General features: G+C 42.0%; 1 protein-coding gene across 3 annotated transcripts; it reads right to left on the bottom strand.

The window, feature by feature from the left end:
- Nucleotides 1-640: 640 nt before the first annotated feature.
- Nucleotides 641-12,943, bottom strand: MTRF1L (mitochondrial translation release factor 1 like). Of its 3 annotated transcripts, none has more exons than XM_048488574.1 (7): nucleotides 12,540-12,943; nucleotides 10,491-10,570; nucleotides 8,511-8,694; nucleotides 6,806-6,969; nucleotides 6,466-6,583; nucleotides 2,660-2,796; nucleotides 641-1,897 (listed from the first exon to the last, which is right to left on the bottom strand). In XM_048488574.1, the coding sequence occupies exons 1-7, from the start codon at nucleotides 12,841-12,843 to the stop codon at nucleotides 1,682-1,684; spliced, it is 1,203 nt and encodes a 400-aa protein (XP_048344531.1). In that variant the 5' UTR covers nucleotides 12,844-12,943; the 3' UTR covers nucleotides 641-1,681. The 3 variants fall into 3 exon arrangements, with proteins under 3 accessions (XP_048344531.1, XP_048344539.1, XP_048344546.1); XM_048488582.1 differs by having other exon boundaries at nucleotides 6,806-6,939; nucleotides 12,540-12,942; XM_048488589.1 differs by having other exon boundaries at nucleotides 8,511-8,669; nucleotides 12,540-12,558.
- Nucleotides 12,944-14,400: the final 1,457 nt, after the last annotated feature.

The following is a 14,400-nucleotide window of genomic DNA, read 5'->3' as shown; positions in this document are numbered from 1 at the left end:
CCTGATTGTCTTAAGTAAACCTCCGTCCCACCCAGTTTAGATCAAGTTTTCAAAGTGCATTAAAACAGCTGTTAGTAAGTTTCTTTTAACTAAATAATTAACAGCTTGTGATGAAAGGGGAAGTTCTTGCCTAGATAAGTGACTTGATCTGAGATTGCTTTAGTCTGAGCAGGGAGGAAGTGGGCAATGCACTGAAATAAGTAAACAAGCAGCTGTGTTACAAATTAGGCCAATTTGAATAAACTGGCATTTAATTACATACTCATGGTAACCTCATTTGATATGTATACACAGCAGTTCTGTAGTTACTATTCCTACTGCTTGATCAGTTAGAGAGGATACCAGCCCTCAAATGCTACCACTACAATCAATATCGCAAACATAATTTTAGCATCTGATGCAACTGTGAAGAAAAAACTACTAACATGCTAATGTGGTTTATAAAAATGAGAATCAAAACAAAAACAGAAACAGGCTAAATTAATTTCTAATATAGAGTTGGATTAACAAAACGTTTCGCTCGGAAGCAAAATTAAATTCTCAGACTTGTGCTGTAAACCTACAAATATTTAAAAAATTAAAGTAATCCTCAGGTTTGGCAAATAGATAAGCGTATAATCAGTGACCAGAACGTGAATTCTATTTATTTTATTGTATTTATCCCGCCCTAGTTTTTAATTTCTTTCAGGCCGCCACCCATCTCTCTCCCTCTCTGTTCTTTCTCACTTTAAAGTTAGGAGATGGAGAGAGATTAATACAGGTTTGGGTTTGGTTTTTTTCACATTGAAAAATGCATGCTAAAGCTGTTAAGATGACAAGAGTCCTGTTTTCAGTCTCCAGAAGAAGCACTACAAGGCACAGGTTGAGGTAGGCTCTGAAGATGACGGGCCCATCCTTAATCTCCACCCGCAGACAAATTCAATCAAATGAATGCAAGTACTTAGCTAGGCTATGCCATTAGGCTCAGATTTTTTAAACAAACAAGTTTGTTAGTTTAAGAGAACAGAGACAGAATAAGAAACAACCCCATGAATAACTGTGTCAGCACAACAGTTTGTAGGGTCACAACCATAACAATATTCCGTTGAATTATAAATTCAATTTGCTAATCCAGAACTAAACACCACTTGAAACAGAAATGAATAATAGTCTTGCAGCACTTCAAAGACCATCATACATTATTTTATTGTTTAAGATTCCAATAGATTCCTAGTTACTTTTACTACAACAGAGCAACGCTGCAACTACTCTGGGGCATTTAATTTTGGAATCCCATTCAAATCAGTGGAATTACAGGTTGCATTATCTGAATTCCAAAGTGATTAATACTGCAAGGTTGGGCAGTGCAATGTTAATTATTATTGTACTAAATACAATAAATGACAAAGAACTTGAAAGAAATTATTTTCTTAGTGTTTTGCTGACATCTGCAGAATAGCACAGCACTGCTCACTCAAGAAGGGAAACTATAATAATTCCCAATCCAAACTAAAAATTGTCTGCCTGAAGCAGTTATGCTTGGTACAGAAAAGCATTACAGCTTTATCTGAGAAAGCTGTCTAGGTCCATCAACTGAGCACTTTTCTCTGCCAGAGAACAACTCTTTGGTGGGACCAACAAAGTTGTTGTGCAGACAGTTTAGCTGCTTTTCCATACCTGTGGAACTAGAACGTGATGAAGATCAGCTCAGCCTGGTTGGATCACTTTTTGAAATGACTTCCATTAGAGTCTCATATTCAGCATATTCTCTTAAGGACTGTATCATTTCATCCAGCAGTTCTTCTCCCAACAGGAATTTTTCAATGTGATACACTGATCTGGTTATTCTGTGGTCAGTAACTCGATCCTGTGGAAAGTTGTAAGTTCTGATCTTCTCAGACCTTCCTCTGGTCCCAATCTATTCAGAAGATGACAAACAAATATCACATACTGTTATGCATGATAGTGTTTGCAGAGTACTCAGGCAATATTATTTTTATGTACGTAGTTATTTGGGGAAGGAAAAAGTAATGCCATGTAGCATCACATATATATATTACAGGTAACAACTAAGAAAACCCTGAGAAGCTTATTGGGGAGGGGGAGAGATTCATCTATTTAATTTAAAATGCCAATACACTTGAAATACTTATTTTGTTCTTCGGTAAAAGGATCTTGTAAAATAAACATCTTATCCTTTGGTACAGAAGAAGCATAACACAATACAAGGTTAAATAGTTACAAAAAGCAAACAGTTCTTACATAATTTTAAAAGCCTGAGAAAAACGTAAGTTTGTCCACTAACATGTATTAACTCAGACTGTGCTAACCAACACAACTCCTGACACACATAAAACTAATTATGTGGAATTTAAAAAATCTGTTCTTCTGACAGTGTGCAATGGAACACTTCAGTGATAGACAAATTATGTGGGGTTTCTGTTCATTCATTTTAGCTTGCATCCAACCAATTTTACATCATTACTTGTCCTGTCAAGAATCTTCATCCTTTTCTACATCATTCACTATGCTCTATTCACATACTGAGTTTTCACTCTTACCTCAGCAGTGCATCTCAACCATTCTTCAGCACCCCAATTATATCATCATATCATGTCCCTTGACTGTACTTTCAACATCAGGGTCCAGAGATATTACTCCCTGTCAAAGTGAAAATTACCTGAACCTTTCTGGCACTCTCTCTCTTTCTTGACTCTTCTTCAAGTTTTATGTTATATAGTCTGGCACGAAGCACCTGCATAGCCTTTTCTTTATTCCTGATTTGAGACCTTTCTTGCTGACATTCAGCTGCAACACCTACAGTGACATAAAATGCTGATGTAAATTGTATGGGTTAAATTCTAGTTGTCACAACCTAATGATACAAACAAGATACTTGGGAAGTTGTTGTTAGCCATGTTTGAACTGAACTGGAAAAGCAATATAAAGTATTACTTACAGATGCCATGGGGGAAAAAAAGCGCTAGATTTGAATCCAGTATCACCTCAGAGACTAATAAGGTTTTTGGGACTCTGAGCTTCTGAGAGTCAGTGCTCCCTTTGTCACATATTCACTCTGATTCTTGAAAACTAATAGGCTAAAAAAGTTTGTTGGTCTTTAAGGTGATGCTGAATTCAAATCTAGCTGCAGACCAACACAGCTGCCCTCTGAAACTGTATTTAAAAAATGACATGGGAAGGAAAAGGATAATATAGTAGAAATTCAATTCAGAAAGCCACACAACTCAATTTAAAATTATTCAACAATTAAAGAAAACCTGTCAAGTCCAAAAGGCAAAATGTTATCAGAGATAGGGTGGTATATGTTATTGAAGGTGCAGTCATGTTGAATCTGGTGTACATTTGTCATGCAAGTAAAGCAAAACTCTGTTCCACTGAACATCCTCCTCAAGGCTTCACAACTTTGGTTCGCAACTTTGGCTACAGGAGTTTGACTCTAATATTGAGAAAATACAGTCCTCCTTTTACAGGAAAATCCTGGGTGTTCCAAAATGTGTCCCAAATACGGTTATCTATGCAGAACTGGGTATACACTCTATTTAAATGAAAGCTTGGATTATACTTTGTAAATTTTGGCTAAAAATATTCTTTAGGGTAAAGGAAAATTCGTTATTCTCCTATTTTAAATCTGACCGACTGAGCATATCCTGGTTATTCCATATTGAATCCAAAATAAGAACTCTAGGATTCTCTCTGGAATTTCCCGAACCTCTTAACAAGGAATATATATCTAGATTGCTCAGCCAAAGACTGATTGATATGGAATTTCAGTCCCTTCACCCAGTACAACCTGCAGTATGTTCCCCAGATTTTCTAAACCTATCCATCCTACATGGGAAGGTAGCAAAATACTTCTATAGTCTCGACAGTCCATCTTGTCGCAGAGCATTTATGCTTGCCAGAGTAAATGCCTTTCCTTCTAAAGTTACTATCGGGAGATTTCAAGGTGTTTTATTCGCTGACAGACGATGCCCATGCTCTGTAAATGCCGTGGGTACAATACAGCATATCCTCCTAGAATGTCGCTCTTTCACAAGCTCTGCATTTCATTTTTGAGTCACTATATAACCCCGCATTATTAAAGCTAAAACAAATTTGCCTTCGGCTTATGGTAGTGAAGTATTTACTTAGTGATGCATCTTCTGAGATAACCTTTAGAGCTCAAGCTACTATATCTTAGTGGAAGTAGCATATCTCAAAAAGACAGTTACTAAAATGTGTCCCTCGTATGTATCAAACTCATCTAAATTCTACATTGATTTTATCAATGTTTGAGGCCTGCAGGAAGTCCATTGTAATAAACATGAGAAGTCGTTCAAATCGGTTTTAATTAACATATGGATATCACAATAGGTCTCCAGAAAGTTTGTGTATAATTTATCCTAACTTAGTGTATTGTTGTTTATGATACGAACATACTGTATGCATAATTATTTATGCCTAATAAAGGTTTACTGTACTGTACTGCTTGAAAAATCTACATTTCATACTGATGGCAGAACTGCAACAATAGTTTTGGTCTGTTAAAATTACAGTGGAAAGAAGAGGTTTTCTTGGGACTAAAAAACAAAAACTGCAAATGTACTTTTGTATGACCAAGTGAGAATACAACTGGCCATTACTTACTATTGAAGCATTTTAAATCCTAGTTTTAAGTACTGTATATACTCGCAGTGTCAGCAGAGGGGTTTCATTTTTCAAGCCCTGTTTTAAGGCTATTGAAAAATGGCCCTCGACTCTTACTACATTTGAAGTCACTGCCTCACCAGCCGGCTCTTCAGGCCTGCTGCACAAGGCTGGGGGAATGGCCAGGAGCGAGCCTGCACCTGCAAACACTGCACAAGTCATGGTTGGCACCCACCCTCCTGGGAGGGTGAAGTGTAACCTTCTGTGGCTCGCCTGGGCTTCCTCAAACCCAGCCGGGAGGTGGAGGGAGTTCCTTATTTGGGCAATGACTATCGTGAGGAGTCACGCCTTTGGCAGCCATAAGGAGCTCCCTCTGCTGGCTGGGCTTTCTCAAACCCAAGGGGAGGTGGAGGGAGCTCCTTATTTAGGCAGTGACTCCCCCTGATCTCATTGCCCAAATAAAGAGCTCCCTCTACCTCCTGGTTGCCTGGGCTTCCTCAAACCCAGCTGGGAGTGGGGGGAGCTCCTTATTTGGGCAGTGACATCAGGGGGAGTCACTGCCCAAATAAGGAGCTCCCTCTGCCTCTCGGCTTCCCACCTTCGGCTTATATGTGAGTCAATATGTTTTCCCAGGTTTTGGTAGTAAAATTAGGTGCCTTGGCTTATACACGAGTCGGCTTATACACGAGTATATATGGTAGGCATTTTAGAACTGAGTGAATGTTATGAATTATACAGGTTCTCTTGTATATGCTAGATGGGGTATTAAACTTACAGCCCAATCCAGAGTTGTTGGGCAAGCAGGGATGGTGCCGCTCTGGCACTGATCTGCCTCCTCCAAAGGGCTTTCCCATGGCACAAAAAGTTAAAAAAAAATAAACTGCAAGAATCTCCCAAAAGGATTCATGGTATATCTCCAAAGCTGACTCTGCCAGTGCAAGGGGGCTGAATGGGCTCCACACAGACATGGATTGGGATCCCTGACACAGAGCGGGGTGGCGCAACTGGACGTCCCAGAACCCCACAGCAGTTGGGTGCTGGTGGATTTGCCCCTACACCGGGGAAGGCAAATCTAGGGAGGACAAATTCGGGGAAGACAAATCCACCAGCATAGGCCCATGCCGCCTTCAGAGAGGAATTCATCCCTGTCTCCCAGATTGGGCTGTTATCTACTGCAGGATTATTTGGGAGGAAAACAAGCACCTGAAGAAGCCAAATATGTGGGCAGAAGGTCCTTTCCCAATGTTATAATAATAATAATAATAATAAGCCTTTATTTGGCATAACAATAATCACCAATGTTAGTAAAGTTATACTTTCAAGACCGTAATAGAGTCTACAGAATGTATACATCTGTTGAGGAGTCAAAACTCATCAGCAATGCATGTTTTTCAGCAATCCTAAATTGTAACAATTCTCACATGGCGATCTCCAAAGTTATTTTTTAAAAGTACGCATTCACATATTTAAAGTGTACATACAAAACTACATGTTTACAAGTGAGTTTGTCTCAACACTAGAACTGGCTTAGCTCTTTGTTATACATCTGGTGGCAAACCCAGCCTTGGTCACATATCAAGCCAGACCAGCAGTCCCCCATCTATTCTTCCCAGCAGTGGGTCGCTAAGGTATCTGGTTTCAATTTTTCAAGCCCTACTACTTGAGATCCTTTTTAACTTGAAGTGCCAGGCACTAAACAGGCATTGTCTGTGTGCCAAATGTATTCTACCACTGAATGTTATCACTACCACCTCGGAATTCAGGATAAATCATGAGATGGAATCAGTAAGTGTCTGAGCACGAGAACAAATTTTGCCACCGGAAGTTATTTTAACTCACCTGTGGGAACGTGAACTATTCGAACAGCACTGTCTGTGGTATTCACATGCTGACCACCAGCTCCACTGGCTCGTTTTGTTTCAATGAGCAAGTCTTTGGGACTAATTGCCAGATTTATCTGCAGCAAGGAAAAAAATCCCATTTGCTTATCCTTTGAAAGATACTGACCATTAATGAACAATTGATTTCGTTTTCCCAACAAGCAATTTATTTTCTCTAAGATATTTGACACCTGCAACAATTGGTCTTCCCTTCTGGAACAAACAACAAGAGAAATGGCAGAACTGAATTCAGGCGAGTTCTCTCAAAGCAGAATGAGAATAGAAGCAAAACTTTGTACCTCAGTGGGTTGTGGTAATACCGCTACTGTCATTGTGCTAGTATGAATGCGACCTTGCTTCTCTGTCTTAGGCACTCGTTGTACCCGATGTACTCCTCCTTCAAATTTCATGTGCTTGTAAGCTTCAAGACCTCCTATAGTGGCAGAAGCATGTCTCAAACCACCTTGAATTAAAATGTTAAAAAACCCTGAATGTTAGCATACAGTGTGATGCAACTGGAAGAGCTTGTTAAAAGATTGATATAGAGATGCAACAGATTTTTAGACCAGGAGCAAAACATCCCTTTGTTTTTGTTCAGAACCTACTTTTGAGGTACTTAATATTTGTATTAAATACTTAATATTTGTTACCTGTAATTCATATGTCTCCTATCATACCAAAGGTATGTGACAATCCTCACTACAATACAACAAAAGTTTATACCAAACTTTGTGTAAACATGCCTGAAACATCTTACTTTCCCCATATGCTATTACAGTGATGGCGTACCTTTTCGAGACTGAGTGCCCAAACTGCAACCCAAAACGCAGCAATTTTACCTGAATACTGAGGTTTTAGTTTAGAAAAGACGGTTGGCTCCAAGGTGCACGTTACTTGGGAGTAAGCTTGGTGGTAGTCGGTGACTTTGCTTTGAAGCAACGGTGCAACTCTTCCAACGGGTGAATCACGACCCTAGGAGGGTTTACTCAGAAGCAAGCCCCATTGCCAGCAACTGAGCTTACTCCCAGGTAAAGGATTGCACTTTCATTCTTCCGAAGAAAATCAGTAGGGTTTAACAGCGCTTAACAGGGTTACCTACACTGCTTCCCCAAAACGGGTTTTAGGTTTAATGCTAATAATCTCCCTGAAATAATTACACTATTATCACATGACGAACTCTGTGCATTATTTCTCACAGAGAGGGCTCTGAGTGCCACCTCTGGCACCTGTGCCGTAGGTTCGCCACCACTGTCCTATTAGCTACACTAAAGACATTCAAACTCATTTTTAAAGATGACCGATCATAAATCCTAACTTTAGCTTCAGCATAAAAAGTTAGGACTATATTATTGTCATCTGTGCCCACTAATGCCCACTTACATCTGTATAACTGTGTAAGAAAACAATAGTAAATTAAATATTTGTAGTCCATTTTTCACACTGGGACTCCACATGAATTACAACAGACCTTTTCAATGAGCCAATCAGAAAGTAAAATAACATCTAAAAACCAATAATTAAATCTTACAGGAAGGCAGCCCAAAGCTGAAAGTGCTCGGCACTGAAAAGCAATTCATGAAGAGGAGTGTCAGAGCCACTTATATGGACCTTCTATTTATTATGTTTTTTCCAAGCTCTCTTCCAAGGAGTCCAGAGTGTCATACATGGTCCTTCCCTTCCGTTCTTTACAACCGCAACTATTTCTGCCTGTTTGTGCTTATCATCTATGCTTTCCCTCTCTGCATTTATGTTCCATCTTTTGACATAATTAGCAATAGAAAGGCACATGAGGGACAGTGTCTGATTCATCGGCCTGATGGGAATCCCAACATTAACTGTTCTTTTCACCTGATTAAAAATTCGGTATGAAAAATTTCTAAACCAAGAAACTAGATTCTGTCAAATTCAAACATCCAACTAGATATAAAAGAAGAATAGAAGACATTTATGTGGAGCAATTTTGAGTATTTTGTATCCTGGCCAAGAGGAGTTTGGGCTACTTACCTATATCACTGGACATATATTCCAGAATTTCAAAATTCCAATTTTTATATGCAGCATAGTGTTGATACATGTCAAACATCTCTGCTGTGAACAGCATTGCTTCCTGCCCCCCAACTCCGGCAGTCGCTTCTAGGATAAGATCACTTTCATCTGTTTTTTCTGAAGGAATCAAAAGCAGTACTATCTGCAACACACAATAGTATATGGTCTTCTGATTTTTTTTACTAACAGTAAAATTTCTTTCACCTGACTTAAATCACTGTTCATATCCTGTTGAAAGGACACAAAGTAAAACCAGCACATATATGTAAAGTAGTTTAAGTTCGTATCTCCCCTCTAGTTCATTAGTCAAGACTCTCTCCATTCCATACCACTTCTAGTATTCATAGCTACGTATTTTACATCAAGTACTGCCACTCACTTTATAGCAGGGAAACCAGGTCACAGTCCCAAAGCAAATGGTCTACTTTAGTTACAAACGGAAGAGTTAAAGCTTCATGCAGTGGTGTAACAAAGGTGGGGCAAGGAAGGGCTTTTGCCTGAGATACCCTTGTTGCTGCCCATTCCCCATTGTAAAAAAAAAAAAGAGAGACAGTTGTTGCTTAAATTTACTTCTAGGTGAGTGGTGCTGTGGGCTGGAGGAGAATGTGGGCAGGCACAGGCCAAGGAGGGCACTCTTCCCCTGGTCTTGTCCCTCCCCAGTCTCTTCCCAGCTGCTGCTCACTTGAACATAAAATTAATCTTAATTTTAAAGCAACCATAGGGGTTTTTTTGGCAGCGGTGGGGAAACAAGGACCACTCCCCACCCATCACAAAAGCCTGTGGTTGCTTTAAAATCAAGCTTAATTTACTTCCTGGTGAGCAGTGCTGTGGCCAGGAAGAGACTGGATGTAGTTTTTCATCTTGGAACAATAACTGTCTCATACTATGTTTATCTTGCCTTTTGGTGTCCTTTCTACAGCCAACTCATCCTTTATAGCTTGAAAATCATTCAAAAAGTGACTTTTGCAGCATGGCTGTCACTAAAAAATTAATACGTCACACAGTCAGAACCCATGGCTTATGTTTTAATCACAAGGGCATTAACCACACTCACTTCCTCCTTCCCTCACCATAAGCAGCTAATGCTAATTTGCTAATTACCCATGTGACACAAATACCCATATATTACTCAGTGGAAAAGGGGAGAGGAAAAGTTACAACAGTAGCCACACCTCAAAAGTTGATATAAAAGTGAGCCCCCAAGAGGTACACATGCTCCCTTTGGAAAATACGAGAAAAAACACTCGGTCGCTGAATATTTATTTGTTACTAAAGAAATGTACTGATAAAAGACTCTTTGTGCCTTTCCAGGATGCCTTGGTTCAATAGATGATCTATTTTTTTTCTTTCTTGGAAACATTCATTTATATTACTTCACTCCTGAATCCTGACCTTTAATATTAAAAAGCATATATGCCAATGACTGAATGGCAGGTATCTTTTCCTCCAATCTGCTGGATAGTACCTGACAAGCACAATGAGATAGTATCACACGTAATGTAGGAAGCAGATATTGTGAGGTTAAAATGAAAGCTGCCTCAGGATCCAATCTGGGGAAAAAGCAGGATATAAATGAAGATAAAATAAATAAAAAATAAGGTGAAGAAAATGATGCTGCAGCAATTCTATGAGCTTTCAAATGTGTTGTTCTAGCCTGAGACACTTCTCAATGAGCAACACCTATACAAGTATCCAGTGTTAACATGCACTCTATCAAGTTAACTATGATGGATAAGCAGTCACTCCAAAGAGTAGGGATTTGAATCTGGGCCTCTCAGATCCCACTCTGAAACTATAGCCACTACACTACATTGACCAGGCAAGAAAAGCTTTTCATATTTCCGAGAACATACGATGACTAAACCCTATTAAGTTTCAATTTAATCCTTGCCCTTCTGCAATCACAAATGAACAATAATAGTGTTGAGAACGAAATACCTGGCGTTTCAGTTCTACTATCTCTTTGTGACAGGAAACAACTTCCTCTTCTGCAAGCATCCGCAAATCTTCATTTTTATCTGAAACAATGCAGTACACTATCTTATAGCCACAAATGTTTATATATTTCATTAATGTCACTGCTACAATTATTTTGTTAAGCTTTGTAGTCACATCCATAACAGAAAATGTTCTTCTGGTCGTTGTTTCTATATTTGGAGCATTGCAATTGTGTTCCATTCAGGGAAAAAAGTGAACACTATTTAGACTAGCAGTCAGATCCTAAACACATTTACCCAAAGACCCATTAAGTTCCACTGGACTTACTGCAAAATAAACAGGCATAGAATTGTACCTTTAAATTCTATATTATGTTCTTTAACCAATAACATGAATGCTTATGAAATAAATAAATATTTAGATGAAAGGTAAGATTCTCCCTGACACAGAAAATCAAAGGTTAGCTTCAATTTTACACTTCAATAAAAATATTTTTGCTAGCTTTATTCTTTAGAATGTGTTGAAATCCCTTTTTATAAATAATTGTCAAGAGGGCATTTCTGCCAGACTGACCCAAGATAAATGGCTAATCTTTTCCTTCAATAATTCAGCTTACTTTACTTAGCTAAGTCATCTGAAGTGACTGTGGCAGATACCTGGCCACAATGCATTTATTCTCAGTGCCTGGAACTCACCTAAGTCTAGTGACCCTGGGCCAGTCACTCTCAGTGTAAGCTATTCCACAGGGCTGCTATGGGGGAGCGGTCAGTAGTGGGATTCAGCAGGTTTGCACCATTTCGGGAGAACCAGTTGTTAAAATGATGCTTGTAAACAACCAGTTGTTAAATTATTTGAATCCCACCACCAGAATCAGTTGTTAAATTATTTGAATCCCGCCACTGGGAGAGGTGAATGGTGATGTAACCCTGTTGGGGTTTCACTGGGGAGAAAAGGCAAATATAAATATCTAAATTGTGATGTGGGAAGACAGGTGTGCAGGCTTACAACTACTTTCTCCAGTAATGTTGCTATACCTGTGGATGCCATCACCTTCACAACCTTGCCTGTGAACCTCCCTCAGACACCTATTGATAAGCTCAGTGTTAAATTAGATAGTGTTAAGGTCTTGCTAGACAGAGGCAGTTCAAGCAATTTATAGACAGGAGTAGCAGATCCATGACTGGATCTCTAGACAAATTTATTCAGGTTACAAGCAGCTGAAAGGCCCAATTTCAACTGTATCAAAAGGGATAATGAATTGGAGAACAGCCCTATTTAATAGTTGTGTGTCTGTCAAAAGAATGACCTGCAAGAACTTGTGGGGGGGGCATCTCATTTTCCCCTCCCTATTTTTTCTCTTTCCTTCCCCAGGCAACACTCATGGCCTCTCCTTTTTCCCTCCCTCCCTCCCACCCATCAACCTACTTTTACATGCCCCTTTTCCAGTTCTCCCTTTTTCCCTACCTTCTCTACATTTGGTTAATTGCTGCTGCCAGACTCCATTGGTGGTGGGGAACTTGGAAGGGTCAATCACACACTGGTTTTTTTTTTTATTATTTCAGAATTTTCTGCAAACTTGGGGCATTTTCTAGGTTTATAGAAAGATGTTTTGTTTGTTCGTGGATCCAAATACCCACAAATTTGACCATGTTGAGAATTAACGATATGATGATCGGTTTTTACTTTAATCTAGTCAGTCAAAAATATTTCTTTGGAACGCATGTAAACCAATGCACGTAACATCATGTTCCATGGGAAAATGCTCTTAGCTGAGGGAGATCCAGGCCAGGCAGGAGAGTACCTAGAATACTGGGCACATCATCAATGGCAGCTGGAAGCAGGAAAGGAGTGGTATTGGGGGGAAAGAAAAATAATCTAGGCACTATGGTTGGAATTACGGTTAGGATAGAGCTAAAAGAGTCATCTGCTGTCTTTCTGCCAATCAGAGGATACGCTGCAGAATACTGCAGAATACAAAAACGACGCTGGTGTTATGTGCAAGCACCAAGCAGTGGGCCCGGAAGCAAAAAATTACTGTTGAGAGCTCACCTTCCCGTGCCAGGTTTTCAGTGTCGCGCAGATCCTGCTCCTTGGCACTCAGGAGGCGAATCAAGGCCGTCAACTGCGACCGGGGGCCTCCCGAATACTCTGACTGCTGCTGCTGCATCTGCTGTTCCAGGAAGCGCTGAAGAGCCGGCATGGCGAATAGCTCATGTAGATTGGGCCGATTAGTGAGGGAGCGCCGCGGCTCCGGCCAGCCCAGACTACGAGCGAGAACCATGGAAAGCCAGGCAGGGCCCCTGGCCGGACGCCGCCGCTGCCACAACGGACTCCACACCAGGCAGCGCCACATGGCAAAACAATCGCAGCCCTCTCGGGATAACAGCTGATTCCGGTCACATGGCAGGCCACTTCCGGAAACAGACCCACTTCCCTTTCGTTCTGCAGCTTTTTGTTTTTAACCCCACATTTGCAAAAGGCCAGCCTGCTGAGAGATTCCCTCCCAGGGAACCGTATTTGCATGCAAACTTTGCAATCCTTTGTAAGTAATGCTCGCCCCTCCCCAAAGTTGCAGACCCAAAAGGCGAAGGAAAATAATCTCCTCTCCTTGCAAGAAAGCTGACCCATTGCAAACACACGCCCCCAGCCCTGTAATCCATGCAAAAAAGGGGGCCATGAGTTACAGAACTCCAAGCCAAAAGAAGGGCAAGCCCTCCTCTTTCACTCCACCCAAACTTGCAAACTCCCCGCCTTCAAGTCCTGTGGCATCTCCTTGTGGGCAGAAGTTGGTGTGTGTTTTTTTGCCTGGTGCTTTGCATGAGTTTTTTGCAAAAGCCGCCCCATCTCTGGGTCATGCTTTGGGTAAGGCGGCCGAGTGAAAGGGGCGGATGGGAGGTCCAGATTCAGCTTTGCGCCAGGGGAGTCCTGCTCTGACTTCTATGCATACCTGCAGGGTAGGCTGCCGTGTGGGATGAACAGAAGCTGCTGATCTCCGTAGGGCAGAGGGGGTTTGCATGCCTAGTGCTGCTGGCAGCACCAGTCAGGCTGCTGCTGCCGTCCCCTCTCTGCCCAACGGAGCAGGCGGCTGCCTTCTCTGTGGGGCAGAGAGGGTTTGAATGCCCGATGCAACTGGCTCACGCAGCACAAGAGCCGGCAGCACTGAAGGCTGCTGCTGCTGCCCCCTCTCTGCCCAATGAAGTAAGCAGCTGCCTTCTCCATGGGGAAGAGAGGGTTTGCAAGCCTGGTATTGCTGGTTCATGCAGCACAAAAGCAGCAGCGGCAGGCATGCCGCTGCTGCTGCTGTCCCCTCTCTGCCCCATGGAGCAGGCGGCTCAGCTGCCTTCTCCATGGGGCAGAGAGGGTTTGCATGCCCGGTGTTCCTGGCTCGTGAAACACAATAGCAGCAGGCAGGCAAGTCCCCTCTCTGCCCAATGGAGCAGGAAGCGGCCTTTTCCGTGGGTCAGAGAGGGTTTGCAAGCATGGTGTCGCCAGCTTGCACGGCGCGAGAGCGGCAGCACCAGGCAGGCCGCCGCCGCCGCCCCCTCTGCTCAACAGAACAGGCGGCTGCCTTCTCCATGTGGCAGAGGGGGTTTGCATACCTGGTGCTGCCGTCCCCTCTGCCCAATGGAGCAGGTAGAACAGCTGCCTTCTCTGTGGGGCAGAGGGTTTGCATGCCTGGTGCTGCCCCCTCTCCCCAATGGAGCAGGCAGCTGCCTTCTCTGTTGGGCAAAGGGGATTTGCATGGCCTGTGTTCCCGGCTCGCGCCGCACAAGAGCAGCAGCAGCAGGCAAGTCCCCTCTCTGCCCAATGGAGCAGGAAGCGGCCTTTTCCGTGGGGCAGAGAGGGTTTGCAAGCATGGTGTCGCCAGCTTGTGCGACGTGAGAGCGGCAGCACCAGGCAGGCCGCTGCC

The sequence above is a fragment of the Sphaerodactylus townsendi genome, linkage group LG01 (assembly GCF_021028975.2).
Source record: "Sphaerodactylus townsendi isolate TG3544 linkage group LG01, MPM_Stown_v2.3, whole genome shotgun sequence".
Classification (NCBI taxonomy): domain Eukaryota; kingdom Metazoa; phylum Chordata; class Lepidosauria; order Squamata; family Sphaerodactylidae; genus Sphaerodactylus; species Sphaerodactylus townsendi.
The sequence above is the reverse complement of the archived record's forward strand: the minus strand, read 5'-3'. Positions and strand labels throughout refer to the sequence as shown.